The 26,840-nt window shown below is 37.5% G+C and overlaps 4 protein-coding genes across 8 annotated transcripts in view; 1 reads left to right on the top strand and 3 right to left on the bottom strand.

Annotated features, from left to right (window-relative positions):
- Nucleotides 1-1,719: 1,719 nt before the first annotated feature.
- Nucleotides 1,720-7,202, bottom strand: LOC139940368 (death domain-containing protein CRADD-like). Its single transcript, XM_071936585.1, has 4 exons — nt 6,863-7,202; nt 4,858-5,020; nt 4,265-4,397; nt 1,720-3,030 (listed from the first exon to the last, which is right to left on the bottom strand). Exons 2-4 carry the CDS (start codon nt 5,002-5,004, stop codon nt 2,873-2,875), a joined length of 438 nt encoding a protein of 145 aa, XP_071792686.1. The 5' UTR covers nt 5,005-5,020; nt 6,863-7,202; the 3' UTR covers nt 1,720-2,872.
- Nucleotides 6,535-24,368, top strand: LOC139940366 (vesicular integral-membrane protein VIP36-like). 4 transcript variants are annotated; one of them, XM_071936584.1, is made up of 9 exons: nt 6,535-6,563; nt 14,328-14,389; nt 16,708-16,823; nt 17,429-17,543; nt 17,941-18,023; nt 18,785-18,946; nt 19,418-19,532; nt 20,660-20,767; nt 21,982-24,368. In XM_071936584.1, exons 2-9 carry the CDS (start codon nt 14,374-14,376, stop codon nt 22,146-22,148), a joined length of 882 nt encoding a protein of 293 aa, XP_071792685.1. In that variant the 5' UTR covers nt 6,535-6,563; nt 14,328-14,373; the 3' UTR covers nt 22,149-24,368. The 4 variants fall into 4 exon arrangements, with proteins under 4 accessions (XP_071792685.1, XP_071792683.1, XP_071792684.1 ...); XM_071936582.1 differs by lacking the exon at nt 6,535-6,563 and adding an exon at nt 13,607-13,680; XM_071936583.1 differs by lacking the exon at nt 6,535-6,563 and adding an exon at nt 13,878-13,943.
- LOC139940364 (fatty acid desaturase 6-like) lies at nt 8,630-13,900 on the bottom strand. 2 transcript variants are annotated; one of them, XM_071936579.1, is made up of 2 exons: nt 13,762-13,900; nt 8,630-12,998 (listed from the first exon to the last, which is right to left on the bottom strand). In XM_071936579.1, exons 1-2 carry the CDS (start codon nt 13,764-13,766, stop codon nt 11,924-11,926), a joined length of 1,080 nt encoding a protein of 359 aa, XP_071792680.1. In that variant the 5' UTR covers nt 13,767-13,900; the 3' UTR covers nt 8,630-11,923. The 2 variants fall into 2 exon arrangements, with proteins under 2 accessions (XP_071792680.1, XP_071792681.1); XM_071936580.1 differs by having other exon boundaries at nt 13,757-13,889.
- Nucleotides 22,374-26,840, bottom strand: part of LOC139940370 (BLOC-1-related complex subunit 7-like) — a 5,602-nt gene continuing 1,135 nt past the window's right edge. Inside the window, exons 3-5 of the mRNA XM_071936587.1 lie at nt 26,637-26,680; nt 26,504-26,524; nt 22,374-25,527 (exon numbers count right to left, since the gene is read on the bottom strand). Of these exons, the coding sequence (XP_071792688.1) occupies nt 25,476-25,527; nt 26,504-26,524; nt 26,637-26,680 (117 nt within the window). The 3' untranslated portion in view covers nt 22,374-25,475. The remainder of the gene's footprint in view (nt 25,528-26,503; nt 26,525-26,636; nt 26,681-26,840) is intronic.

Genomic DNA, 26,840 nt, shown 5'->3' with positions numbered 1-26,840 from the left:
CAACGACATCATTGTAGTCCCATGAAATACTGGTTCTGACATGTACCCCTATCTTTTGGAGGGTTGGGACATAATATCAAGTGTCGCCCCAATCTTGTTGACAACCTTTATCATTAAGCCCAAGTATTGCACTGTGCAATACCAAACCCTGTGTCCCGCCGTGGGCATTAATCCTGGAGGCAAAGCATGACACAGCTTTTGAAGGGTGAGGGACACTATATCAAAATGTCCCCCCTCAAACTTGGCCAAAGATCGCACCACGGAGCATCTAAAATGCAAAATTTTCCCGGGCCCTTCAGCGGGCCCGGACCCATGCCGTAATAAAGGCTTCACACTTCATGCTCACACTCTTTGACAGATTTGCCCCTTAAAACTTGTGTAATAGATCTGCACCTGAAGATACTGTTAACCCCAAAGGTTCTACTGCTGCTCACATTTTAAAGGCTTAGTTTCTGTTCCATTCTTTTCTGCCTCAATTTGGCCAAAGATTTCACATCAGAGCATCTAGAATGCAAAAATTTCTGGTGATGATAGGCATGAAACGCCGTCTCAGCATTATATGCAGAAATAATACGGATACGAAACTACAATTGAGTTGTTTTTATAACCATGATAGCAAAAAATAGTGCATCCTAGCTTTAAATAGGCATTACATTCCAACGTCTGAGAGGGGGGCACATCACCCGACAGAGACTCCCTAGGTTGCACCAGAGAGCATCTATGGCCTAATTTTTTTCCCGGGGCCCCGCCGTAAATGTTAATGACTAACGATACCCCCCCCCCCCCCCCAATCTTTCAAGACAGATTGACGCCCATGCCAAGTAGGCCTTTAATTTGCGTAAGTTTGCATGACAGCATGGTTTCCCCTACCACATATAAAACTGAAATTTCTTCATTGACTTCCTGACAAAAAGTTGGTTGATGTGTCCATTAGGACGCATTGCCGAGTGCTGATTATATAATTCACATTCACATTTAATTTCACATGCTAAAATAATGATCGCCTCACCGAGACGATTTTTTTTTTTGTGAAATTGTTTTACTCACTTCTTGAAAACTGCTGCACCGGAGCAAGTAATATTTCCAGGGAAGCTTTCAATAATCATAATACACCTAGAAAGTTTTGTGTAAAAATCAATGGACGATTGTGTCTCGTGTCATATAAGAAGTACCCAAACCCCTTATAAGTAAAGGACACAAGTGCACAAATGAATAGTCTTCGAGAATAAAGAAACTGGCAATCAGAACAAGTTTTGCATAATATACAAAAGTGTTTAATAACATTACAAATAGTACACAAGAGTCACATGAATTCTTAGTACTGTTACATGATTAAATGATATAAAGTACTTAACATATTTGAAGCAAAACTTTCTAATCTTGCAGGAGTAGAACCTAAATTCTCTATCACAGGCGAAGAAATTTAAACAGCGCCCTCTACTAAATTAGAGGAACAAAAGAAACTTATTCGAGATTATACAGACAAGGCATGATGACATCCTTGGAAAATAGTACTAGTAATATTTTATCGAGAAACACAGCTGACCTATATGTACACATTGTAGCAAAACTTTCCAACCTTGCAGGAGTAGAACCTAAATTCTTTATCACAGGCGAAGAAATTTAAACAGCGCCCTCTACTAAATTTTAAGAAACAAAAGAAACTTATTTGAGATTATACAGGCTAGGCATGATGACATCCTTGGGAAAATAGTACTAGTAATATTTTATCGAGAACCACGGCTGACCTATATGTACACATTGTCTAGGCATTAATATACATTTCAGATTATTTTATATATCACAATATAAGTCTGATTTTTGCAAGGAAAACAAAAATCGAAAAAAATAAACTAAAAGTAGGATGGATATCATGCCTGTAAAGCAAGACACCATTCATGTTTTGTGTAATCTGTATTTTGTTACCGCAAACCTTTCCATATCGTGACCAAACTTATACATGAAATTAAAATACCTTTGCAAACTCGTGTCGCAAAATGTATATGAAAAAAACATGCACAATTTTTAGCTTGTATGTAATCACACTGTCATTTATTTGGGTTATAAAAATTTGCTATAGATTTTTAAAAAGAGGTTATCATCTAAAAAGGTAATTGTTTTGGCAAATCAAAGCATCAGTTCATCTGAGACCAATTTCAGTATTTAAAAAAGGTTGATCTTCCAAAAGTACCTTTAAAAAATGCTTTTAAAAGACACTGGACACTTACTGGACACTATTGGTAATTGTCAAAGACCAGTCTTCTCACTAAAAATCAAGTTTAAATATTTTAGTGGAAAGTTACTTCTTTCTCGAAAACTACGCTACTTCAGAGAGAGCCGTTTCTCACATAGTGTTATTCTCCAATGCTTGTTACCAAGTAAGTTTTTACGCTAACAATTATTTTGAGTAGTTACCAATAGTGTCCATGCCTTTAAACTCTCCAATTCTTATCCATAAAAATCATACCTTAGTTTGCAATTGAAACGTAGAGTAAGTTGAAAACCATTATAATTTTTCTGCATTTTAGAGACGATGAAGAGTCTGAAAACCTTCCCCTTCATGTCTCTCGTCATTCTGAATGTGACCCTATAAAAGGTTCAACAGAAAAATTTACACTGCGCCATTATAGAGGTGCCCTTAAAAATAGTGGAGTAATTACAAAAAGTACACCCTGCCTTTAAAAGGACAACTGTATAAAGCCAGCTGGGTTGAGTATCTTCTTAAGGAGAATAAAAACTCAACTTTGAGTGAGTAATATCATGTCCCAATGCACCTCTGACATAAACATCAAAATCAAAAGAAGTGTTGGGATATAATTCCCCCAAAGATAAGGCTTCAACATCTGCAACCGATTTCCAACCAGAAACTCCATTAATGCATAAATATGTTAGAATTCATACCTCCTATTATGGCAAAGTTGTTGTTACCTGTTATGGTAACATTTCTACCCTGACCCCTTCCAGTTACGACCCCAGCAGTTCTTGAACTTTCCTGTCTCACAGGCTGTCCATCAACTTCATCCAAGTCGACTGCATCAAAAAAGGAAACAGAAAACCATAATTAAATCATTGGAAATATGGTCTAAGTAAGACTTATTAAATGAATTTTCCACAAAACACAGCCAATACTCTCGTAATTATTGTTTATGTTTCAACTAATATCGGTTGTTGGCGCTGTTTCCTGCTACGGCCACTGGATGGTGGTTTGACCGATTGTGTCCTCCCCGGGGTGAAACTTGGGGTATGAGGGGGTCCCATATACCCCAAGTTTCACCCAGGTGAGGACACATTCGGCCAAACCACCGTCCAGTGGCTGTAGCAGGAAACAGCGCCACCAACCGACTGGTGGTGCCTCATTCTGAGGATGACTAGTGATACTAGTTGAAACATAAACAAAAACTACGTATTAGCTGTGTTTTGTTGAAAATTCATTTAATAAGTTGATATTTTAATAGCCTGATGAACTTCTTTGATGGTATAAGTAGGATTTGAAACTGTGCATGGTGGAAGTATAACTAAAAGAGGATTGTGGTAACACCACGTGAATATCTCTTCATAGTAGTGTTGGTTCTGAAAAGAACTGGTGGTTGATGACTCAACATTTCGATCAGTATGCTCTGATCGTCTTCAGGGGAATGCTGGACTAAGGCCATTAACTATTTTTCTGAAAATAATTTTTGCATCTTTGAGAGGAAAATTCTTTTAAAATGTACAATGTATTTACGCGACTCTCCTGAAAACATTGTTCTGTGATTTTCACTTTTTTTCTTGATGACTAATGAAGATGAAACTACTTCAGGTAAATTATATTACATACATCTTCATTCACAGTGAGTTAGGGATTCCTGTCATGGCCAAAAACTTGATCTACAAAAGGTATCAAAACCCTTTAAGAGAACATTACAGAACTGGTATAAGAAACAAAATTGTATAAGATCACAGTTTTACATAAAACTTACACGGTCTAGTTGTGTAGAAACAAAACATCACTTGAAATATTTCTGTCTGAAATGTCATATTTGATGAAAAATAAATAAAACTAATTTCCTGTGTGGAGTTTATAGCTCAGTGAGCGTTTTATTCATTTTATTTTTGAATCAATGTCATGCAAAACATGTGAACGGTTTTTCACTATTTTCTCGTGACCCAGATGGTCGATCGATCTCAAACTTCTACAGGTTTGTCAGTTTATGTTTATGGTGGATCACATAAAGTGCTTACATAAAGTGTTCCTGAATGAACTTTTTTAAGGGATAAAACCTACCTGGCAAACAGGTGTTGTCCAACTTCTCGACAAGATGTTGATACACAGGGAACTCACACAACGCACTTCTGAACTTTCCATATGCATTTGGTCCTCTTTTCTCCAGGTCATTTAGCATTTTACTCATCTGGCCCTGTGAAAGGAACGTGACACATTATTCATTCAAGACAGTTTTAAAAGACATCACAGTGCTTTACAATCAATTGGCTTTCAATCACTGACTGTCAATAATGTCGGAGTAATAAGCCATTTGCATATTAGATTTGAATAATGTCTGGTACAATGACGTGCTTGATCACAAGTTACCATTTAAATTTGTATTATTCAGACTATCAGTATGTCGCATAATTAGGGGCAAGCTTTTGCATAGTAACGTAAGAGACGGTGAACACCCGTACACAATTCTGAATGGATGTGTATGGCACAATGGTACCAGGGTTTGCTCATCCTGGAGGTTGACATAGCAACTGTCTCCATAGTCTGATTAATTCAAATGTAAGCGGTACATTATGCCTAAAACAAGTCATTGTATCAGACATTATTATTCAAATCCAACTCTCAAATATTATTGACCTTAATGACCTCTCTCTTACTTTAGCTGTAGATTGCGCAAATATTTCCTCCATCATCTGGGGAGAGAAAATCCCCTCCTGAATTAGATGATCTGAAACTTTACTGGGTTCGATGTCCATCAAAGCACAGCGATTTTTCCTCAGTCGTTGCTTATCTTGATTTTCCATCTTTTGGCAGAGTTACCTAGATAGAATTAGAATAGGACAGAGTTATAGGTCAATATTTGATCAGGTCTTTAAAAAGGATTGAGAAGCGTCTGCAATGTCTAAAGGGTTAGGCTAATGGCTACTTAGTAAGATAAGGCCATGTCCCAAACAGCGATTTCGGCTACAGCTACGGCTAGATCAGCGTGTCTGCCTGTATTGAAGAATAGGCGGACGCGTGCAATCTAGCCGTAGCTGTAGCCGAAGTCACCGTTTTGGACATGGCCTAACATAGGAAAGTACTTTAGCATGTTTTTCCTCTTGTAGCAATCATGGAGGTAGAAATTATAACGATGTATATGTAGCTGATGACAGTTTTAGATAGGGGCTCCAAGTCCAACGTCAAGTTAAGTGATGTCATATCTGATACTTAGAATAGTTTGACGATAAACAGCAAGCTAGTACATCTTTGACGCGACAGTGACAAAAATGGTTCCATTTGAACTTAATGGTGATTTATTACTGGCGAGGTCTCGCAAACATCTCGCATTCCGTAACCCTCTGGTCTGCCTGCGATTGTCGGGAAGATGGAGGGTACCGGTTGCAATCGTCCATCTATCGCCCTCTTTTGTCCATGGATGCTGTACAAACTCTGGAGTCTGTGCAAGATGGCTGCCAATGGCTATGCTGCTTATATTTATATTACATTACAGATAGGCCCTACATTTTTTCACAAGAAAAAAAACGCTATTTTTAGAAGTGAAAAAGTTAAATGTACCCCAAACATATCCCTCTTTTGTAGACTTTAAATGTATAGTCCTAATACTAATAGAGTAGTTGCGACCTGCGGGAGGAGGGTTACGTTATCGCAAGTATTAGAGGGGACAGTACTGTGACTGGGTGGGGGTCGCACTAAATACGACAACTCACGACCCCTCACGACAACAACTTTTAAATGCACTTTAACAGAACATTTGAACATAACTCAACTGGTAAATATATGCACACGAGTCATATGCACCAAATCTCTTTCAAACTGTATTTTTAAATTGTATTTTTAAGTGTACAAAAAGTGTTTTTTAACCCGAATTTAGTAACGAACAGAAATATCCACCGTGTTGTCTTTCGACGTACTTGGACAATTCCATTACACCGCAGGGGTGGTACAATATGCAAGATGATTTATTACCATTTTATGTGCCTCTCATAGTGAGTCCCCATAGAGTTTTAAAAAACATAATATTTAAATCTTCCCTTTTATTGAATTCCAGAGTGTCGGCTTAGTTACGGAAAAGTTTCCGTATGGCGCCACCACTTTTTCATTCGAAATAAAATAATATAGTATCTAATTTACCTGATTGATATATCCCTTTTTGTAAAAACGAGTGAAAATGTGGTGGCGCCATACGGAAAGTTATCCTTAGTTACTAACAAGAAAGAAGAAAAAAACAGCAGCTAAAACCAAAAATAAAAAATAAAACTCAGCCCTCAGAAATTACCCATGCCCCCTGCGGTGTAATAGAATCGTCCAAGTACGTCGAAAGACAACATGGCGAATATTTCCGTTTGCTACTAAATTCGGGGTAAAAAAACACCTTTTTTACAGTTAAAACTAAAAGTAAAAGAACAAAATTGTCAACAGTTTAAAAGTGATTTAGATGCATATGACTCTTGTGCATATATTTAACGGTTGACTTATGTTCAAATGTTTTGTTAAAGTGCATTTAAAAAGGAACTCACCTTTTACCAAACCAAGCAAGACGGAACTGGGCAAATCTGACGATTATCAAGTTCGGACGGAACAATTCTACTTTTGTTTTGTGAATGATGATCAGATGATCGGTTCCAATTCATAATTATTCATACTCGTGTGTATACTTACCAGTACTTATTGTTCCATGCAGAACCACACTCTGAGTCTGATCACTCTTGCTACTTTTGACATAAAACAATTTCCGTATTTTTTATTTACCACAAAAAACTAGAACTTCTAGTAGAAGCAAGAAACTACCGTGCGTGCAGACTGCGTGCGTGTGAAGTTTCCTATGTTGTTGTTGATGTGCTATCCTGGTTTTTCCAAAAGGTAGACGGAAAAGGAGACCCAGTAGAGGACGTACGTCATGGACTTTGGTTGTGTGATTAAAACATGGATGCATAATTCATGTTTGATGTCGGGTCAGATGTCAAATCGAAATCGAGGCAAAGAGGGTTAAGGTTTGGGTTAGTGCATTGGCCTTGATTGTCAAATGAGGGCGCTATACCCAAAATCCTGTCTTGGGGTCCAGTATTTTTTTTTCACAAAGTAAAAGGGGTGGGGCTACACATTATTAGGGAAGCACAATAACCTTCTACCTCCATGCAATAACTAAGGTTAAAAAATTACTAATTGTTTTGACTTCAAAAGAAACATCAGAAACCTTTCTCATAGCTAACTGTATCTAGCTTTTAATATTTAAAGACAGTGGACACTATTGGCAATTGTCAACACTTGCTGTATCTCAACATACGCATGAAATAACAATTAACCTGTGAAAATTTGAGCTCAATCGGTCATCGAAGTTGCGAGATAATATTAAATGAACGAAGAAAACACCATTTTCACACGAAGTTGTGTGCTTTCTGATGCTTGATTTCGAGATCTCAAATTCTAAATCTGAGGTCTCGAAATCAAATTCGTGGGAAACTACTCGTTCTTGAAAACTACGTCACTTCAGAGGGAGCTGTTTCTCACAATGTTTTATATCATCAACCTCTCCCCATTACTCGTCACCAAGTAAGGTTTACGACCAAATTGATTTTTTACTTTTTTTGTTTGTTTATTTATAAAGAGCATAACCTATGAACCCCATGCTGTTTATTTATTTATTTATTTATAGTTTACTCCCATTTTGTTGGTTTAATATGTGTCAAATTAGAAATGCGAGAGAATGAAACTGTAGAAAGGTGTTGCTTATTGGAAAAAACATTGGTATTTTACTTCAATGCTAATTTTACCCCTTTTTGATGTTCTTTATCTGGAAGGAAGTTGTCAATATAAAATAAAATATCTTTGGCCAATTTTGTTGGCTTGTTTATCCATACTGATATGTCCAACAAATGACTGATTTAGCTTGATGGCATCTTAAGTGGTTTTGTACCGGTAGTACTTCAAGTTCATGCCTTCAATTGATTAAGCCCTAATGTACAATTTTATGGTTCAAGGCTTCAACATTTCCAAAACAATTCAACTCATCAAATCTTAGACATAGACCAGATGCAGAACTTCCTGCACTAATAAACCTTAAAATAATTTATGCGATGACAACATTTGACTAGTGGGTGCATGGATGACAAATTGTACAAGTTGTGATAATCATAATAACATTTCTTACTCTAAGACCATTGGGGAGTGAGTGTTACGATTATCACAACCTTATCAGATGTGCACTATGACCAAGCAGGCCTTGCATTTAAGCAACAATTGCCTTGGTGCCAAAAGCTTTTGCTGTGGAGCCATCTGCAAAGTTCTTATACAAACAAGGCCTGCCTAAGCCAGCTTTAAAGGAACACGTTTATCGGACGAGTTGGTCTATAAAAAGCGTTTGAAACCGTTTGTTATGGAATGCATGGTTAGAAAGATGTTTTTAAAGTAGAATATAATGATTCACACAAGTATCACTCAAAATTGCATGGTTTTCCTTTTACGTCGCGAACTAACATGGTCAGCCATTTATGGGAGTAAAAAATTTGACTCCCATACATGGCCGGCCGTGTTTGTCGTCGAGGTAAAAAGAAACCACGCAATTTCGAGGCATATTTGTGTAGATCGTTGTATTCTACTTTTACAACATCTTTCTACCCATATGCATTTTATAACAAACGGTTACAGAACGCTTTTCAAAGACCAACTTGACCGATCCAAGGCAATGTGTTCCTTTAAGCGAACTAGTTTAGCTATAATCTACTCAAAGGTAAAGGTTCGTTTTATATTTTTGATTATTCTTGATGACAACTTTAGACAAGAAATACCACACGAGCAAGCATGAACTGTTTACCATAGCAGTTCATGGCTATTGATTATCTTTTTAAAATCTTAACAAAAATAATGTGATTCTAATAAACCAGGTTTTGTTATATAAAGATTTCAACAATAAGCCATGTTAAAAACTGCTTTAATCAATTAGTTAAATATCTAATAATTCATTACTATACATTGGTCTACATTGAAGATTGCAAATTCCTGTTGAAGTAAATAAGATTTTGGTAAAATTTTGATTTAAAATTTTAAGAAAAGATTTTTGTGTTGTCTCTTTTTGGCTGTACTGTATAAAAACAATCAATAGCAAATAAAAAAAGACAATAATTTTAAAAGTTGCGGAGCCCAATTTTTGAAAAAAGAAATTATTTTAAAAGATTTTGACAGATATTTCTGTTTCAAATAAAAACCATACAATTGTTTGTGTAGGTGCCACTGTCATTATTGCACACACAAAAAATCAAGTACTGATCAAAATAGTTTTGAACTCGTGGGCGAATCATCAGAAAATAATAAATGTTTAGTTGTTTTAAATTAACTACCAGTTATCGCTGGCAGATTTGTTTGTGCATTACATTGAAAGAAAGGTAATAACTTTCTTGAAACAATAAAAATACCATTTATATTTAAACATGCAGGTTAAAATAAGACCTAATATCTTTAAATTTTACCACACAGTCTTTATGTCAAATACGTTTTTGTAGATTGCTCTAAATTACCTTGTTAAAGAAAAAAACATAAAATGTACCAATTACCTTGCATTTAATGAAAACCCTTCTTTGTTTTTAAAGACAGTGGACACTATTGGTAATTGTCAAAGACTAGCCTTCACATTCACAGTTGGTGTATCTCAACATAAGTATAAAATAACAAGCCTGTGAAGATTTGGGCTCAATGGGTCATCGAAGTTGCGAGATAACTATGAAAGAAAAAAATACCCTTGTCCCACGAAGTTGTGTGCTTCCAGATGCTTGATTTCGAGACCTCAAATTCTAAACTTGAGGTCTCGAAATCAAATTCGTGGAAAATTACTTAACTGCGTCACTTCAGAGGGAGCCGTTTCTCACAATGTTTCATACTATCAACCTCTCCCCATTACTCGTTACCAAGCAAGGTTTTATGCTGATAATTATTTTGAGTATTAACCAATAGTGTCCACTGCCTTTAACTACTTTCATTTTAATAAAAGTTACAATTTTGACAAAGAGTAGGCCCCTATCAAAATAAAGTATTTACATTCAAATATTCATATGTGATACACAAGAAAGCACTATAAAATTCTTACAATTAACTGTGATTTTTTTATACATTTTTGGTGCATTTGGCGGTAAGACTAACCTGTCTAAACCTACTGGCTTTATGATTATGAACAGTCATTTCCATAATAACTATACAAAACATCTGGATACATTTTAGATAATAATCAAGTAAAACATTAAATGAAAAACTGTGTCTATTATACATAGTGAAATATATTAAATTGTGTAAAGCTGCTCTGGAAATATGTTTACCCTCTGAAGTAATTCTTTCGTATAAACTTAAACAGAATATGAAAGAAACAAAAAAGGACCAAGGGTCTGGCTGCTTATGGTATTGTTTTTAAATTGTTCTCAAATTTCCCTCTATCAAATGAAAAGTGGAAAACAAATATCAGGTATGATGTGGTTAATACTTTTTTACATGCTAAAACCGAGACAAAAATTATTTTCGTGACATTGCTTTACTCATTTCTCAAAGTACTATTTTAAGGGAAGCTTTCTACTATCATTATCTTCAAACTGTGGAAATCATGTTTTGTGTTAGACAAAAGTACATAGACCCTTTTAAAGGCTAAAATCATTGTTTTGGGGTTACATGACAAAGCAATGTATACACTCAGTATAGTCAGTCCATTTCCAGCTGGAAATGATTGTATTTTAACACTATAAACATTTTGGTCAAATTACTATTAATAAATAACTATTTATTAAACAAACAATCAGCCATCTTTACTGACGGTAGCCCATCCAGCAAGCTGTGTTAGTATCATATTGGGCCCTCGTACAGAGAAAGGTTGATATTATTTAATATTTTAATATTTTATTTAATATTTTAGTATATTATTTAATACATTTTAATTAAAACAGACCAGTCCCAGATGGTTCCAGTGACTGTACATGAAGTTATGAACTTTCACCCAGTTATAAAGCACACGCCTCTCCTCGTACTAGTAGCTCACCATAGAGAAGATACAGAGGGAGGGAGTGCACATGCAGTAACTTCCCGGGCTCGAGCTTGGGGGGGGGGGGGGGAATGTATATAAACATAGGACTTGTAGTTCAGAATTTTAACTGGAACAAACGTTTTTTCTTCTCGCAAGACCAGAATCAAAACGGTTAAAAACCTTTCCACAAATATTTTTCTAAGATTAGAGAAGATTGATCTCCTTTTTCATATGGGCAAGTACACTTTGATACTCAGCAGAATTAAAGATTGTTTGTTACATAAAATGTAAAACTTTTCGCATAACTTTTATGACATAGTGAGGTATATTACTCAATGAAAAACACAAGTAGACTGCCGGACTCTGCCCGTTACTAAAATCACTGGCCTCATCGAGTCATCAGGTCCAGTGTTGATTTCCAGCCCTGAACTGGGTTGGAGTTCATAATTCCATGTACAGCCACAGACTGACCTGGGCTCAATTTTGCTTAATGATTTCCTGTTAGCAAAAATGAGCAGGATTGGTGGGGTATCAATATATATTTGGTTTGCGGTAACACCATGTGTGTATCTACTTGCCAGATAGAGTTGTTCTTAGGGAACTGTCTTGCTTGTTGAAATGTGTTCAACTCTTAAGAAAAATTGGTAGGGAAAATGTTTTGATGTCAACATAGGCTCCCCATTTGCATTCGCAGGGAGTATGAACAGGGCTTTATTTTGTTCTTTTTACTGCACTCCAATAAATTGTGTAATGGGTGGGGCATCCACCATCAGCATCTTATACTCCTTGGTGAAGAACTTGAGGCGGTCGAGGTATCCGCGTTTCTGGTACGGCAATCCATGCTCCTGCAAATACTTCTGTACAATGGGTTGGATCTTCAAACACATGTTGTCAGACAGCTTGGGAAAGAGATGGTGCTCGATATGGCAGGCAATCAGTGAATGTCCGAAATTCCAGTCCAGTAACAGATTATGGGATAGATTGAGGACTCCGCTGGACATCAGGTGGAGACGTGGCGGGCGACTATCACGTGCGTACATCGGTAATCCGATATGTTGAAAGATGTTGACATGGATGTAAGGGATGTCCATGAGAGCGCGGTAGACGAGTGTACTCAGCACAGCTACCTTTGCAGTGAGACCGGAGACGAACATCAGTAGTGAGATGTTGGCTACTAGGCCAAGGGATACAACAATAAAACACTGAAAAGCTTTCAGCACTTTCTTATCTTGCAGAAGAAAAACGACTGCTCCGATCGGAGTCATGACTGGTAGGAAAAGCGGAGCTACAAACAAATAGATGTATCTCGGCAAACTTGGCACCCGCCATGTGCTAGAATCACCCAGCCCGATGACGTTGGTGTAGGGATGGTGGACTTTAACATGGGCACCAATTGCGTACTCAGCTGAAAAGGATCCGCAAAACTCAATGAAGAACAACTGCCAGAAGCGATTGGCGAGCTTTGAACGGCACAGGGCAGAGTGGGTTGCGAGATGAGACATCTTGGTTTTGAGCATTCCATAGTAGAATCCCAGTAAGATCAGACCTGCGATGAACGGAGGCCAGGTCTGGTGCCTAAGAAGCAATAGACCAGGAGGGATCATGGCAAAACCTGATGCGATGTAGCACCAGTCTACACCATAGAGATCCCACCAGGATGATGCTTCTTGAACCTTCTGGACAGCAGCAGTCAGCTCACTCAGGCTAGCTTTTGTTTCCACAGCTGTCTCATGATGAGACGACGACGACTGCTGCTCTCCACTTGATGCTGATTTTCGTTGCATTGTTTGATTTGGTTTGCTGAAAATAAAAGAGAAAAAATCAACAATTTAATTAATACAACTTTAAGTCTTTAGAAGTCAGAAATGTAATAGTTTCAGTCTAAAGGCTATAGAACGTATTCTATTGGTTGAATTGCTCCACGCAGAATAGGCACACGCTAATTTTCCACACCTTGCCACCAATTTATCTGCCCTCAATTAGCTCCATTCAACCCCCTCTTATCTTACTCCAAGAACACCCCAACCAGCCAACCCCTCCTCCACCCCCCCCCCCCCCCAGTAATCCTATAATCCCTTAATTGCCAACCACTTGACAAAGGACTTGTCATGCCTTTTGTTGCCGCCTAAACCCATCCAGACCCAAAAGCCATTGTGTTGAGGTTGTGAAGATTTAATAAGCAAAGGGGAAGGTGAGCAACTTTAACCCCTGATATGCGGATTATTCATGACACCAGTCATTTCTTTTGTAAATAAAAGCTTTCAGAGCTTTCGGCCACTTTAGGTCTAGCTCTCGGGCGGTTAAATTAATACGTGCTCCCTTGTTTCATATCGAATGAAAATGTGGAGGCGCCATACGGAAGCTTTTTCACAAAAAGTTCCCTATCTATCTTGCACTGCACAGCAATGCAAACTGTCATGTCAGTTTAACTGTGTGTCACTGTGTCACGACAGCGCAGTGCAGTGCCAGTGTCAGTCAGCTGGTCGGTGTCTTGAGTTTCATTTATAAACACCAAACATCCTTCTGTTTTACCATCCATTTAAGCAATTTTCACACACCTTACCTCATTGAGTCCTGGTTGATTGTTTTAAAAACACATGAATGGTGTTTTTGGCGATGAGAAAACGCATAAAAGATTCAGACCACAACAATCAATTTCCCAGACAGAGTCCAGATCCCCAGACGATCTACTTCACTCCTTGACGACGAAATGACGGCTGCTGAATAATTATGTGCAAAAAACGCGTACGTCTGTTTCGTCGTCGACCTACCGCCACCATAAGACTATGTTATCATGTGTAATCAATATTCAAACTTTAGATATAAATACCAATGACGGGCTGATGCTAATTTTGACAATGCTCGCTGCATGCTAATCATAATAATCCGTTGTTTATCTTTTGCACGTATCCCCCATCCAGGGGCGCGGGCGGGCAATAATTTTGCACGCTTGTTTTTTTTTGCTGACATATTATTAAGTCTCGTTACTAAAAACGTGATTTTGCGTGATCAGAGTTTCTGGCGTTGTTTTGTCGTCACGTCCCCCACATCCAAGATGGCGGCGCCCAGCCACGTTCTTCTTTTTGCGACTTTTAATGTCGTTTTCTTTTGTTTAAACACACCTGTTAGAAGTGAAAAGACGGCAGAAGATTTCTTCAAACGTGAACATTCGTTGATGCGGCCCTATACAGGTAAGACATGTAAATAAATCTGTGCAATTCGTTGGTTTATGTGCTACGTCATAACACTTCTTGTTGCCGGCTTATTGGCCGGGCCTGTCCCGCCGTGCCGACGGGTTGGCGGGCGGTGCCGTCGCGTTGGCATGCGTGGTGCCGGTGTATATTGTGACGATGACGGGGTGCGATTTTTTCCGCTACTGTTATGAAATAGTGTTAAGAATTGCCATCCTCAAAAATGTTCTTGTTTTGTTTAAGGGGAAAAGTTTCCGTATGGCGCCACCACTTTTTCATTCGATATGATATAATATAGTATCTAATTTTAAATTTACCTCAATGAGAAATTGATTATTGAGATATCCCTTTTTGTAAAAATGAGTGAAAAAGTGGTGGCGCCATACGGAAAGTTATCCGTTTAAGGATTCCATTCCTTCCCTTTTTTTAAATCGATTTATAATTAGAAAACAAACTTGAAAACTTCGGAATTGTAGTGCAGAAAAAAAATTGCTGACGGGGTAATTATAAAATTAAATAATAAAGTGTTCAGACTTTGTTTGTATGTTTTGTTTATGTTTTGTTTGTGGTTAAAAAAATCAAATAAGTAAATGTCCATATTCATATCCTGCGAACACTTCACTCGATATTAAATAAATTAGTAACCTCTGCTTACCAGTTTTCACGCTATTAGTATTATGCCTTTTTCTTTGAATTGGAAAAAAAATAATGATGCCATTATCAACCGATGCCCTAATTATCTTCGTTTGCTAATACGAAGTATGCAAGCATGTATTAAAACTTGATGGACATTGTAATGTTCACACCATACACCGATCTTGGATGACTTCAACTGGCCCCATTTGTTTTGAGTTTTTTCTGTTTTCACGCAAACGAGAAAGTATGGTTTCCCGGTGAAGCCATACATGGAAGAAACATCTGCATCGACTACAAGTGTTAGTGTTCTTTGAGACTCTGTGTATGACTGTATAGCCAGCAGTTGCCTTCATTTTATTCAAAATATTTTTTATTAAATTTTTAAAATTACCATGGTAACTTGCAAAAAATTTAAAAAAAATAAAAAAATATAAAAAGTGTGAATAATTACTGGCTTCAAAATCTGATTTATATTATTTTTTTTTTCTATTTTTTTTCGTAATATTTATAATAAAGTGTATAAATAAACAGTGATAATTGAATCAACAAGCTGATGTTTAAATTTTAATATAAATAGTAGTATTGATACGAGGGTTACAAAATAAAAATCTCCACAAAAATTAGAAAATGATATAAGGCACATGGCTTCTTTAAGCCTCGGTATTTTTTTTCAAGAATGCTCAGCAAAACATTCAGTCACATGATTTTGATCATCATGAATTGTGAATTGAAATAGCGTTTGATGAAACTTTTTTGGTGGGCAAATATTTTTATATGGCCTCTACATTATGACATATTTTTGTACCTTGTAGAAATGCCTAAAATACCAAACTTTTTGCATTTACAAGTGCAAATGACCAGTGGAGCCCTACGTGTTTCTAAGTTTTGGTCAAAGAAGAGGAGACTCTTTGCTTGGCAAATAAAACCACACAATTTTTATCTAGGGACTGTTTACATCGCTCACAGAGAGGTAAAAGATTTGCCATGATTTTAGGGACACCTCGAAAATAGGACCTCCTACGATATTTTATTTATAAATATTGAGATCCTTCATAACTTTATATATTAAATAAGAAATATGTCATTAATTTGTTCATGCTTCAAATCAATACAAAACACCATTGTTGCACAAATTTTTGTGCTTTCAGATGCCTCTATAGTAATAAAGGCTTCAGGCCTGAAGTCTTTAAGTTTTAGTTGAGTGAGAAATTATCAGTTTCTAAAAAACTATGTTACTTTAGAGAGCCGTTTCTCACACTGTTTTATATTAGGCCGAGTAAAAAAAACCACATGATTCACGTCCAGGTTTTTCAAAAAAAGGAGGAAGAGGTTTTTTTTTTTTTTTTTTATTTCAAGATGGCCGCCATTCTTTTTTAAAATGTCAAATATCCATTTTTTTTTCTACTGCTGAAATACACAAAACATAAATGAAACAATTTAGTCGAGGCATTCAGACAAGACATTCAGATTGTTTTTGCTGAGATCATTTAAAATAACCCTATTAATTTAAAAAAGCGGGGACGCTAAACATGTTTCTTTTTTTACTTGGCCTTATCAACAGCTCTCCATTTACCCGTTACCAAATAAGTTTTTATGCTAACAATTATTTGGAGTAATTACCAATAGTGTCCAGTGCCTTTACTTTAAATTTCTAATGTAATACTGTTCATCTTTCTAAACAGGTTCCGGGGCAAGTCTTCCAATGTGGGACATGCAAGGACACTCTATGATAACTAATAATTACATTCGCCTAACTCCGGACAAACAAAGCCGTCAAGGTGCTATCTGGAATAAAGTGGTTGGTAAAAGGATCCTTATCTGGTCCAGTTTTTAAAAACATTCAGATAATCTTTGAAATAACTTGATTTTGTTTTAGTTTAAAGGGATTGTAGGCCTATACGTTTGTTAATTGGAACCCACTAGTTGTTTCTTGTGTAGATATTATTATAAAAAAAACTACAGTAGTTCAGAAACACTACCACCTTTTGAAATTTTCACACAGATCAGTTTTATTGTACTTTTATATAGGATGAAAATAGTCAAACAATAAATAGTTTTAAAAATATGACATTTGCCTATTACCAAGTTGTTTCAGTAAAATTGTCAATAGAAATAACATGAGGCAGAAAATTTTGTTTTACAAATCGTGATTTTATGTTAACATACTAAATTGGAAAATTTTGTATCTGGATAGGACCTTTCCTTTGACCTCTTTATGTGAATGGAAGAAGCCGCTACAGGCATTTTGGTTCAAGCCGCTTGTGGTCGCTATGACCTAGCCGCTATGGGTTCTAAAGGGTAACAACAAGTGTGCTTTAAGGCCAAGAGGTTTATTGATGAAAAGCTAGTTAGGCTTTTTATTTTTCACCTCCCCTTCAATATGTTGTATTGCTTTTATTGTAGCCAAATAGAAGTCCCAACTGGGAGCTCCACATTCACTTCCATGTACATGGCCAAGGAAAGTCGCTCTTTGGAGATGGATTTGCTGTCTGGTACACCAAGGATAAAATGCAATCAGGTATGTTTATTTACGAGATAGTAGTAGTAGTAGTACAGTAGTAGTATTAGTAGTAGTCTATAGTAGTAGTAGAACTTCTCGTAGGGAGTAGTACGCCTTCAGGTTCTGCATAGAGATGGCTGGGCCCAGTTTCATAAAGCCTGTAAGCACACAAACCTGGAAAATCTTGCTTGGCAAAAACAGCTGACATTGTTGCGTCTGTTGCCCCCACTCAATTTTTGCTTAATACCAAAGACATTTTGTTAAGCAGTATTTTTTGCTTAACAGCTTATAAAAAATTCTTTGGGATTTGTTGTAAAAGAGACAATACTATTATTTTTTAGTGTTATTTTGTTTGTGATCCTTGAAACACCCAGCACCCTAACACCATCGTATTTAATATCCTTACCGTCTTCAGGTCCAGTATTTGGCAGCAAGGACTTCCACACAGGGCTTGGAGTTTATTTTGATACATACAGCAACCACAATGGCCCTCACAATGTAAGTACAGACTCACAGTAATAAGCAAAACATGTGGGAACAACCTTGTTTTCAGAGGAGTGCTCTGAAAATAGCTGTTGTGGTCTGAACCAAATCATGCTGTAGAGGGTCCCCCCAAATGTTCCCATATTATGGTAACACATTATTTTCTTGTACAAAAGTGAACCCCCACCCCCAGTCCTGGGCCCAACTTCATAGAGCTGCTAAGCAGACAAAATTGCTTAGCATGGAATTTCTTCCTTGATAAAAGCATGATTACCGACCGAATTTCCACGTGTTTTTTAGGACAAGCAAACAACAGCTGAATACCAGTACCAAGCAATATGCAACGAATGGAAATTCGGTTGGTAATCATGTTTTTAGCAAGGAAGAAATTTCATGCTAAGCAATTTTGTCTGCTAAGCAGCTCTTTGAAATTGGGCCCTGGTCTTGACACTTGTGACCTTAAGGAAGACATTAAAGCTGCGTCCTTCAGATGGGGCGTAAAGCCCTAGGTCATGTGTGTTGTCTTTTCTCTATTGAGGGTTACTTCCTTCACAGTCTATATGGATGAAGGCATGGATATCATCCACTAGGAGCCTGGCTGGTAGAGCAGAATGCACTACCTTCCCTTATTTATTTATGGTTAAGTGCCTTGCACAAGGCCACAAGTGTCATAACAGGGATTCAAACCCACACGTCGCTGACAACACGTAGCTGGACCTCTCGGCGCCGGCCACAACACGCCACATTTAAAAGTTATTCGTTTGTACACTTTGCAGCACCCGCATCCTTACATATCAGCGCAGATTAATAACGGCACGCTACACTATGATCATGATCGTGATGGTACCCACACTGAAGTCGCTGGATGCCACGCCCCCTTTAGGAACAGGGATCATGAAACACATGTTGCTGTACGATACATGAGAGGCAGACTAGAAGTAAGTAATCATGGGTCATCAAGTGGGAGGGTTGGACTTTTTATATTTTCTTTTTGGAGGGGGAAAGGGTAGAATTTCTAGAGTTCAGTTCTGATGATAGCTTCAGAAGGTTAACTTTTGCAGAATGTTTTATTCTATTATAAGTGTAGTTTACAATAAAATTAACCTCTGAAAATTTCATTTCAAAAGTTGGTCCATTTTTTTTAAGATATCGCAAAAAAATCGGAGTGATTATGTCCATGCAGGAATAATAATCCCTAAAGGAACACATCCCTAAAGGAACACACAATCTGAGAAGCGTTGTTGGCACGGTAAAGCTTCTTATATTCAAATTTTTGGTGATAAATAGTGATATACTGTTTTATAGTAAGTTTTGATTACCAAACATCTACCTTCCCTTTAAAACATGTGATGGATAAAATTTGTTGTTACTTAACAACTTGTGCATTGTCCTTTATTCTTTCTATCCAGATTATGACTGATATTGATGATAAGTCAGAATGGAAGTCCTGTTTAGATGTACAAGGTGTTAAGCTTCCAACTGGGTACTACTTTGGTCTCTCGGCCACCACCGGCCAATTAGCAGGTTAGTGGCCAGGCGCCGATTTCATAAAACTCTTCCTAACTTAAGACTAATCTTAGGACTTAGGACGAGTCCCAACCCTACACTGTAGCATGCAGACGTTAAGATTAATCCTAAGTTAGGACGAGTTACTCGTCTTAACTCGAGATAAGACGAGTCCTAACTCTTTGTAAAATCGACCCCAGACATCGTCCACATGGTCTGAGTCACCCACAGGCCTGGAATTTCATCTTAAAAAGGGCAAGGCCTCTTTCTTTTGCAGAGGCGCTTCCCTTGGAAATGTTCAAGGTCTATGAGATAATTTTGAAGGGGCACCAAGGCTAAGACCAGGAGCAATGAGGGCCTCGGCCTCTGTGGCTTCCAGATAATTCCAGTCCTGTACTCGACTGATGCAAATTTAACATCTTTAAATTAGATACCAATATAAACCACAAGGGAAACTGACTGGGTAAATTTTGAAATGATTTTGGGGGTTGAACAAAGAATTGACTAGAGTGGGATTCAAACTAACGACCTCCGGATTAACGTGTAGACGCTGTACCAACTGAGCTATCTAGCCCTATATTGGCGGTGTCCCTATTTTGTCAATATCTTTGTTCGGGGGTGCCAGTCAGAAGCCATACAACCAAATTAGGATACAACCTGGGAAGCGACTTTTTGTTTCAGATATCAATATAAACCACAAGGGAAACTGACTGGGTAAACTTTGAAATGATTTTTGGTGTTGAATAAAGAATTGACTAGAGTGGGATTCAAACCAACGACCTCCGGATTAACGTGCCGGCGCTGTACCAACTGAGCTATCTAGCCCTATATTGGCGGTGTCCCTATTTTGTCAATATCTTTGTTCGGGGGTGGCAGTCAGAAGCCATACAACCGTTAACTGCCGTGTAGCCAGGGATCACACCCAAATTACGATACAACCTGGGAAGCGGCAGCCAGGGGATCACCTTAACGGGATGCGACTTTTTGTTTCAGATATCAATATTAACCACAAGGGAAACTGACTGGGTAAATTTTGAAATGATTTTTGGGGTTGAACAAAAATAAGGTCAAGTTTAAAATGTTAATAATTACACGTTTACCTCTTTAATACTAAAATCTGTTCATTTGTTTCCTTCTGTTTTCAGATAACCATGATATTATTTCTGTAAAAACTTATGAGCTTGACGGTGCGGATGAATCTTTGGATTATGCAAATTTAAGTCCATCAGCAGATTTCTTTGCTCCACCAAGAGGTAAGACCCATCAATCACCTGGTCCTCTCCTTTAAATAACCGTTGTCTTTAGCTCAGCTGATATTACTCTCTGGGCCGTGTCATGGCCGAGCGGTGAAGAGCAGCGGACTCAAGCTCTGGTGTTTCTAATCAGTAGAGTGTGGGTTCGAGTCTGGCACTTGTGTCCTTAAAGGGAAGGTACACGTTTGGTAATTGTCAAAGACCAGTCTTCTCACTTGGTGTATCCCATCATATGCATAAAATAACAAGCCTGTGAAAATTTAGGCTCAATCGAAGTTGCGAGAAAATGATGAAAGAAAAAACATGCTTGTTGGCTGAATTTATGTGCTTTCAGATAGGAATAAAAGACTTCTAGCTAGAAGTCTTTATTATTCTAGTGAGAAATTATCTCTTTCTCAAAAACTACGTTACTGCAGAGGGAGTCATTTCCCACAATGTTTTATACCATCAAGAGCTCTCAAATGCTCGCTACCAAGTAAGTTTTTAAGTGAATATTTGTTTTGAGTAATTACCAAATGTGTGCCTAAGCAAGACACTTAACCATTATTGCTGCTTCCTTCGGATGGGACGTAAAGCTGTAGGTTCTCCGTGTTGTGTAATGCAGTTATACTTGGCGCGGTGTGTCTGAAAGGGGCTGCAGAATGCGCGGCAGCTGCTTGTCAACCATTATGAGGTGCTACATAAATTGGTCTCATTACAAAAATAAAAAACCTCTAATGGAAAGTTTCTGCCTGTTCAAATACCTTGAGTACCTTATCAGTAGATACATGAGCTATATAAGACCATGTGAACTTTGTTTACAATAAGTGTGACCTTGTACATTCTTTGGCTAGTCTGGCAGGCAAGATACTGCACTGGTCATATGGGAAAGTTTACATTTTGTGTTATAGTTTCTACATAAATCCAAGAGTTATGAAAGTAAAGGCTAGACAAGTTTTTAGATGTGCCCCCTTTCATCAAATCAAAAGTTAATAAAAATTGGACAGTGCAATCTCCATAAAATATATGATTTTATTTTTTCTTCCGTTGGGCTGTGTACAAATCGTGCCTGCAGGAAGTCCAGGCTCTGTGGCTCTTTTGTAAACATGTGGTGTCACAGGTCACATCGTCTATAAGACTACTTATTATTATTTTGTTAAACCCTCCTACTGTCGAACCACTCAATATCATTCGCTGTCTTTGTAATCCAAAATAATCTAATCCCTAACACCTAGATCATGTTGACGATCCCGGTGGTTCATTCCGTGGAGATTGGACGATGAGTCTCAAGAACATGTTCCTTCTCATCTTCTGCTGTGTGCTTGGCGTCATGATCTGCCTTGTTGTTGGGGTGGTTGTCTTCCAAAAACGACAGGAGTACAATCGCAAAAGGTTTTACTGAGGGAGTCTCGGGGAGATACAGCACAAAGGCCAGGAGTTTGGATTAGATGGAGTCAAATCAGGGAGGGTTTTGAAGTTGTGTTTTAAGGCCATGTCACACGAGGCAATAGACCTTTATCATGGTGCAGCCATCTTGAATTTCTCCCATTGATATCAATGTAACCAATCCGAGGCTGGTAGAACAAAATAGTCTGGTTTCTATTTGCAAAATGATTATTATCATTCATTATTGTTATTTGATATGAGGAACATGACTAAGATGGAGGCAACATGACAAATGTCTACTCACTAGCGACCAGTTCCAGGCAATATCCAAAATGAGAAGGTGTTCACTTAGTGAAAGTTCATATATTTTTCTTGTGATCATACATAAGACAATTGTATGAAAAAACTGTGCCGCAAAAGTTGTCCAAAAGCATGCACTGCAAATGGTTTCCTCCAAGTTGCCTGCAAAAGTTGCTTCGTGTGACGAGGCCTTTAGAACACTCAAGTAAAGGGAAAGTATCTGTTTGGTTATCGGAAATGTTGGATGGTTTGAGAATCATATATAAATTTAGATGTAAACAACAAAACTAACATGTGCAAAATTTTATTTCAAAAGGCAGTTGCGTTTTTTGTGATATTTCCGAAAATCCGGAGTAAAAGGAATAAACAAAAGCGTTACTCAGATTAAAATTTTAGGGCATTGAAACTGATATCTTTTTACACAACCACATTACTTTAAAGTAAAAAAAATTCTCAAAATGCTTTATCCCATTTGAAAGATTCTGTGGGATTCTAACAGATAGTTTGTATTGCCATCCGATTTAAAGCCATTGGACCCTTTCGGTACAGAAAAAAAAAAAAAAGTTCACAGATTTACAAATAATTTACAGGGTTTACAGAAGGTAATGGTGAAAGACTTCTCTTGAAATATTAGTCCATGAAATGCTTTACTTTTTGAGAAAACGGTAAAACAATATAAATTCTCGTTAACGAGAATTACGGATTTATTTTAAACACATGTCATGACACGGCGAAACGCGCGGAAACATGGGTGGGTTTTTCCGTTGTTTTCTCCCGACTCCGATGACCAATTGAGCCTAAACTTTCACAGGTTTGTTATTTGATATAGAAGTTGTGGTACACAAAGTGTGGGCCTTGGACAACACTGTTTACCGAAAGGGTCCAATGGCTTTAAGAGTGATTACCAAACGTATACCTTCCCTTTAAAAAAAGGGGGGGGGAAATAATTTATAAGCCATAATCATGAGCTTTTAAAGGACATGGTGCTTTACATCTAGAAAATAGGAGTGGGAGACGGTGGTACCCAGCAACAAGTTGAAATATTTGTGTAAAAACAAAAAATGTATGCATTGAAACTAATCATTTCCATTTAAACGGCATTAAATCCTTAATCTTTAAATGCAAGTTTTTAAATGATTTCAAAGATTGTCCAATACAGTTTGAAAAAAGTGAACAAAATCGTCAACAAAATTAGTTGAGTGCTGTAGGCAGACAGGGAAGACACATTTTAAACCATTGAAGAGAGATCCATAAAAATTTGCCATCATCCGATGTAAAGTGTTTAAAATATTGCCATCGGTTTAGTTTTTAATTAATTCAGTATTTCATATTGTGACTTTTGATAGTGTGGATGTTTTCCATTTCTTTTTTTGGGGGGGGGGGAGGGGGAGCGAGATAATTGAAAGGAAAGAGGATCTGGTTTAAGGAATTTTGTTTGTTTGTTTATTTCTTTAAAATTGTTTTGTCCAATTGATCTTACAACTCGGACTGTTTAACACATAAAATAGAAAAATACTCGACTGTCGTATCTTGCGTTTTAATATTTGGTGTACTTTTATTGTACTATCGCATCATGCACTTTAAGTTGTAACTGGTGTCAAGTGTCACTTTGTGCTTTAAATAAAAAATATATAATAATCTTCTTGAAGAAAATGCCACAAGTAGTAATCACAGCATTTGTCTAGCCGATCATGTGTTGGTACTTGGACCACTATTAGTGATGTAGGACTGATTTAGTGTAGACATTGAGATTCAGGTTTTTTCAACTTTCTGTCGGTAAATTGTCCAACAATTATTTTCCATAAATGTTCAGTTTTTTTTCATTTTGTAAAAGACAAATTCATATGTAAACATTCTTCTTATAAGGAGATCAATTTTTATACATTTAATTAACGACAGAACTAACAAATTTTGCAATAAAGGACTACAATTGCAATCACTTATTTGTGTGTGTAATTTTAATGGAATGCAGATATTTATTTTACAGAAATCACACTGATACCAAATAAATAATAGTTTCATTTCATGTCAATTGCAAAAAGATACGAATAATTCCGGTACAATGACTTTCTTAGATTTGAATAACTTCTGGTTCTGACTTTCTTAGTCACAAGTTACCACTTCAGTTAAAATTCCAGAAAGACAGGTTGCTATGTCAAATGGTTCTGGGCAGATTTTGCTTATATTGAGTAGAATTGAGTAACATCTTGTTTTTCTTTGTAAAACTGTGTCCCCCACAAGAGAAACCCTTAGAAAAGGGAATAGTAAAACAACAAAAGGAAGTCCCTACAACTTTGCGTGAGAAATTATGCGCGTTTGTCCTATCTTATGTAACTATGCGAAACCCTAGTCCATGTGACATATTTACGCGGTCACCTGTGACTATACAAGCATGTCATTGTACCAGAAAGCATTTATATCTAATTTGCAACTGGCTTGCAGCTTTTTTAAAGACACAATTGGGCAGCCATGCCTGACATGAGCTCAGTGGTTAGTACCTCTCTAATCATCTCAAAAACTATGATAACCACTTCTCAAAATTAAAATTTTGCAACTTATTAACATTTTGCAACTTGGCAAGAGTAAAATCAAGACAGGATAAAGTCACTTGTCTGTCTGCCAAGAGAAATAGAACCCAATTTGGAAGAAAGAGTAGATACCAAGATGGGCCTTGAATTTAATTCTTGAAAAAGCACAACAATTTCCCCCTGGTAAGGTATACTTCTATTAAAATGAAAATTTGTGTTGGAACTTTGCAAAGGGCACCACAGCAAAAGCACAGGGCCCCACGGCAATCGCTGTGGGGTGTTGTGAGTTATGTCAAGGTCTGCAAAGATATTGAGTTTGTGGCCAAATTATAATTTTTCAGCTCCTTGTTTGGAAAATCAAGACCAGATTCTGGTTCAATGGAAACCTCAGCTGGTCAGTTATCCATCTTCCATCTGACAAATAAACACTGAAGCTCTTAACCACAAACTTCCTTTTTGAAGACGACTTTGAAGTTGGTCTTAAGGGATGCAAGAGTGAGGTGGGGTTGGCTTCATCACCTCTGAAGGGTCTGGAGTTGGTCTTGTAGTGTATCCATCACCTCCAAGCTACGAGGACAAAACACAGAATAAATTCAATAGACCTTATGCATTGACGTCATCCAGTCGCCATCTTTGAGGTCAAGCGGTGACGAAACAATCGAAACGCACATAGATTGAACAACCGATGAACAACCTCCTTTTGACCTCAATGCGGGGGCGCCGTACTGAAATGACGTCATGTGCATAAGGTCTATATCAGGCATCAGGCATAGACATGTGAATTTATTATTATACTTCTGGTAGTGAAACCAAGGATGTCTCGTAAGTGAACTTAATCACTTTAGCTCACGAGCCTGAGGAAATCTGTAGAAAAGGGTGCTTGTTTCGTGAACCAGAAGCACCTACTCTTCCATGATAAGTGTTCTGTGTTTTATTACTTGCACTACCAATCCTAGTACACAGGACCTATGGCTTAAAGGCAGTGGACACTATTGGTAATTTATCAAAATAACTATCAGCATAAAACCTTTCTTGGTAACGAGTAATGGGGAGAGGTTGATGGTATAAAAAATTGTGAGAAACGGCTCCCTCTGAAGAGACGTAGTTTTCGAGAAAGAAGTAATTTTCCACGATTTTGATTTCGATACCTCAAGTTTAGAATTTGAGGTCTCGAAATCAAGCATCTGAAAGCCGCAACTTCGTGTGACAAGGGTGTTTTTTTTTCTTTCATAGTTATCTCGCAACTCCGACAACCAATCAAGCTCAAATTTTCACAGGTTTGTTATTTTATGCTTATGTTGAGATACACCAAGTAAGAAGACTGGTCTTTGACAATTACCAATAGTGTCCACTGCCTTTAATGTCCCATCCGAAGGACAGAGCAATTATGGACACAAGTTCGATGAATGGGCCTTGAACCCACACTCTGCTGATCAGAAACACCAGGGCTCGAGTCTAGTGCTTTTTAACTGCTCGGCAATACCGGCCGCAATTTGAAAATTTCACATGATGGAAAACTTGACGGCAAAACAGTTATATTTACCTTCTTTCAATGGCTTCTGCCCTGTTAAAATGAAAAGAGAAATACATGTTGTTAGTTTTCTATTGGAGCTGTTTGTAAGATTGTGACAGAATGTTTTGTTTTGGTTTTATTGACAAAGGATTTATATACTTACTGGAACTGTAGCTGTGACACCATCAGACTCATCTTTTTCACATTCTAAAATAACCACAAAAAATTCAAATTAATTGAAATTGAGCATGTTAGGAATGTATACTTTGGAACTATGAGGGGCGTTCCGCTAACGTCTCCACGATACGATAGGGGAATGGTGAACCTCATAGTTCTAGGAGTAAGGATTGTAAAGGTCCAAAAAGCA

This window comes from Asterias amurensis, chromosome 8, assembly GCF_032118995.1.
Source record: "Asterias amurensis chromosome 8, ASM3211899v1".
Taxonomy (NCBI): domain Eukaryota; kingdom Metazoa; phylum Echinodermata; class Asteroidea; order Forcipulatida; family Asteriidae; genus Asterias; species Asterias amurensis.
The sequence above is the reverse complement of the archived record's forward strand: the minus strand, read 5'-3'. Positions and strand labels throughout refer to the sequence as shown.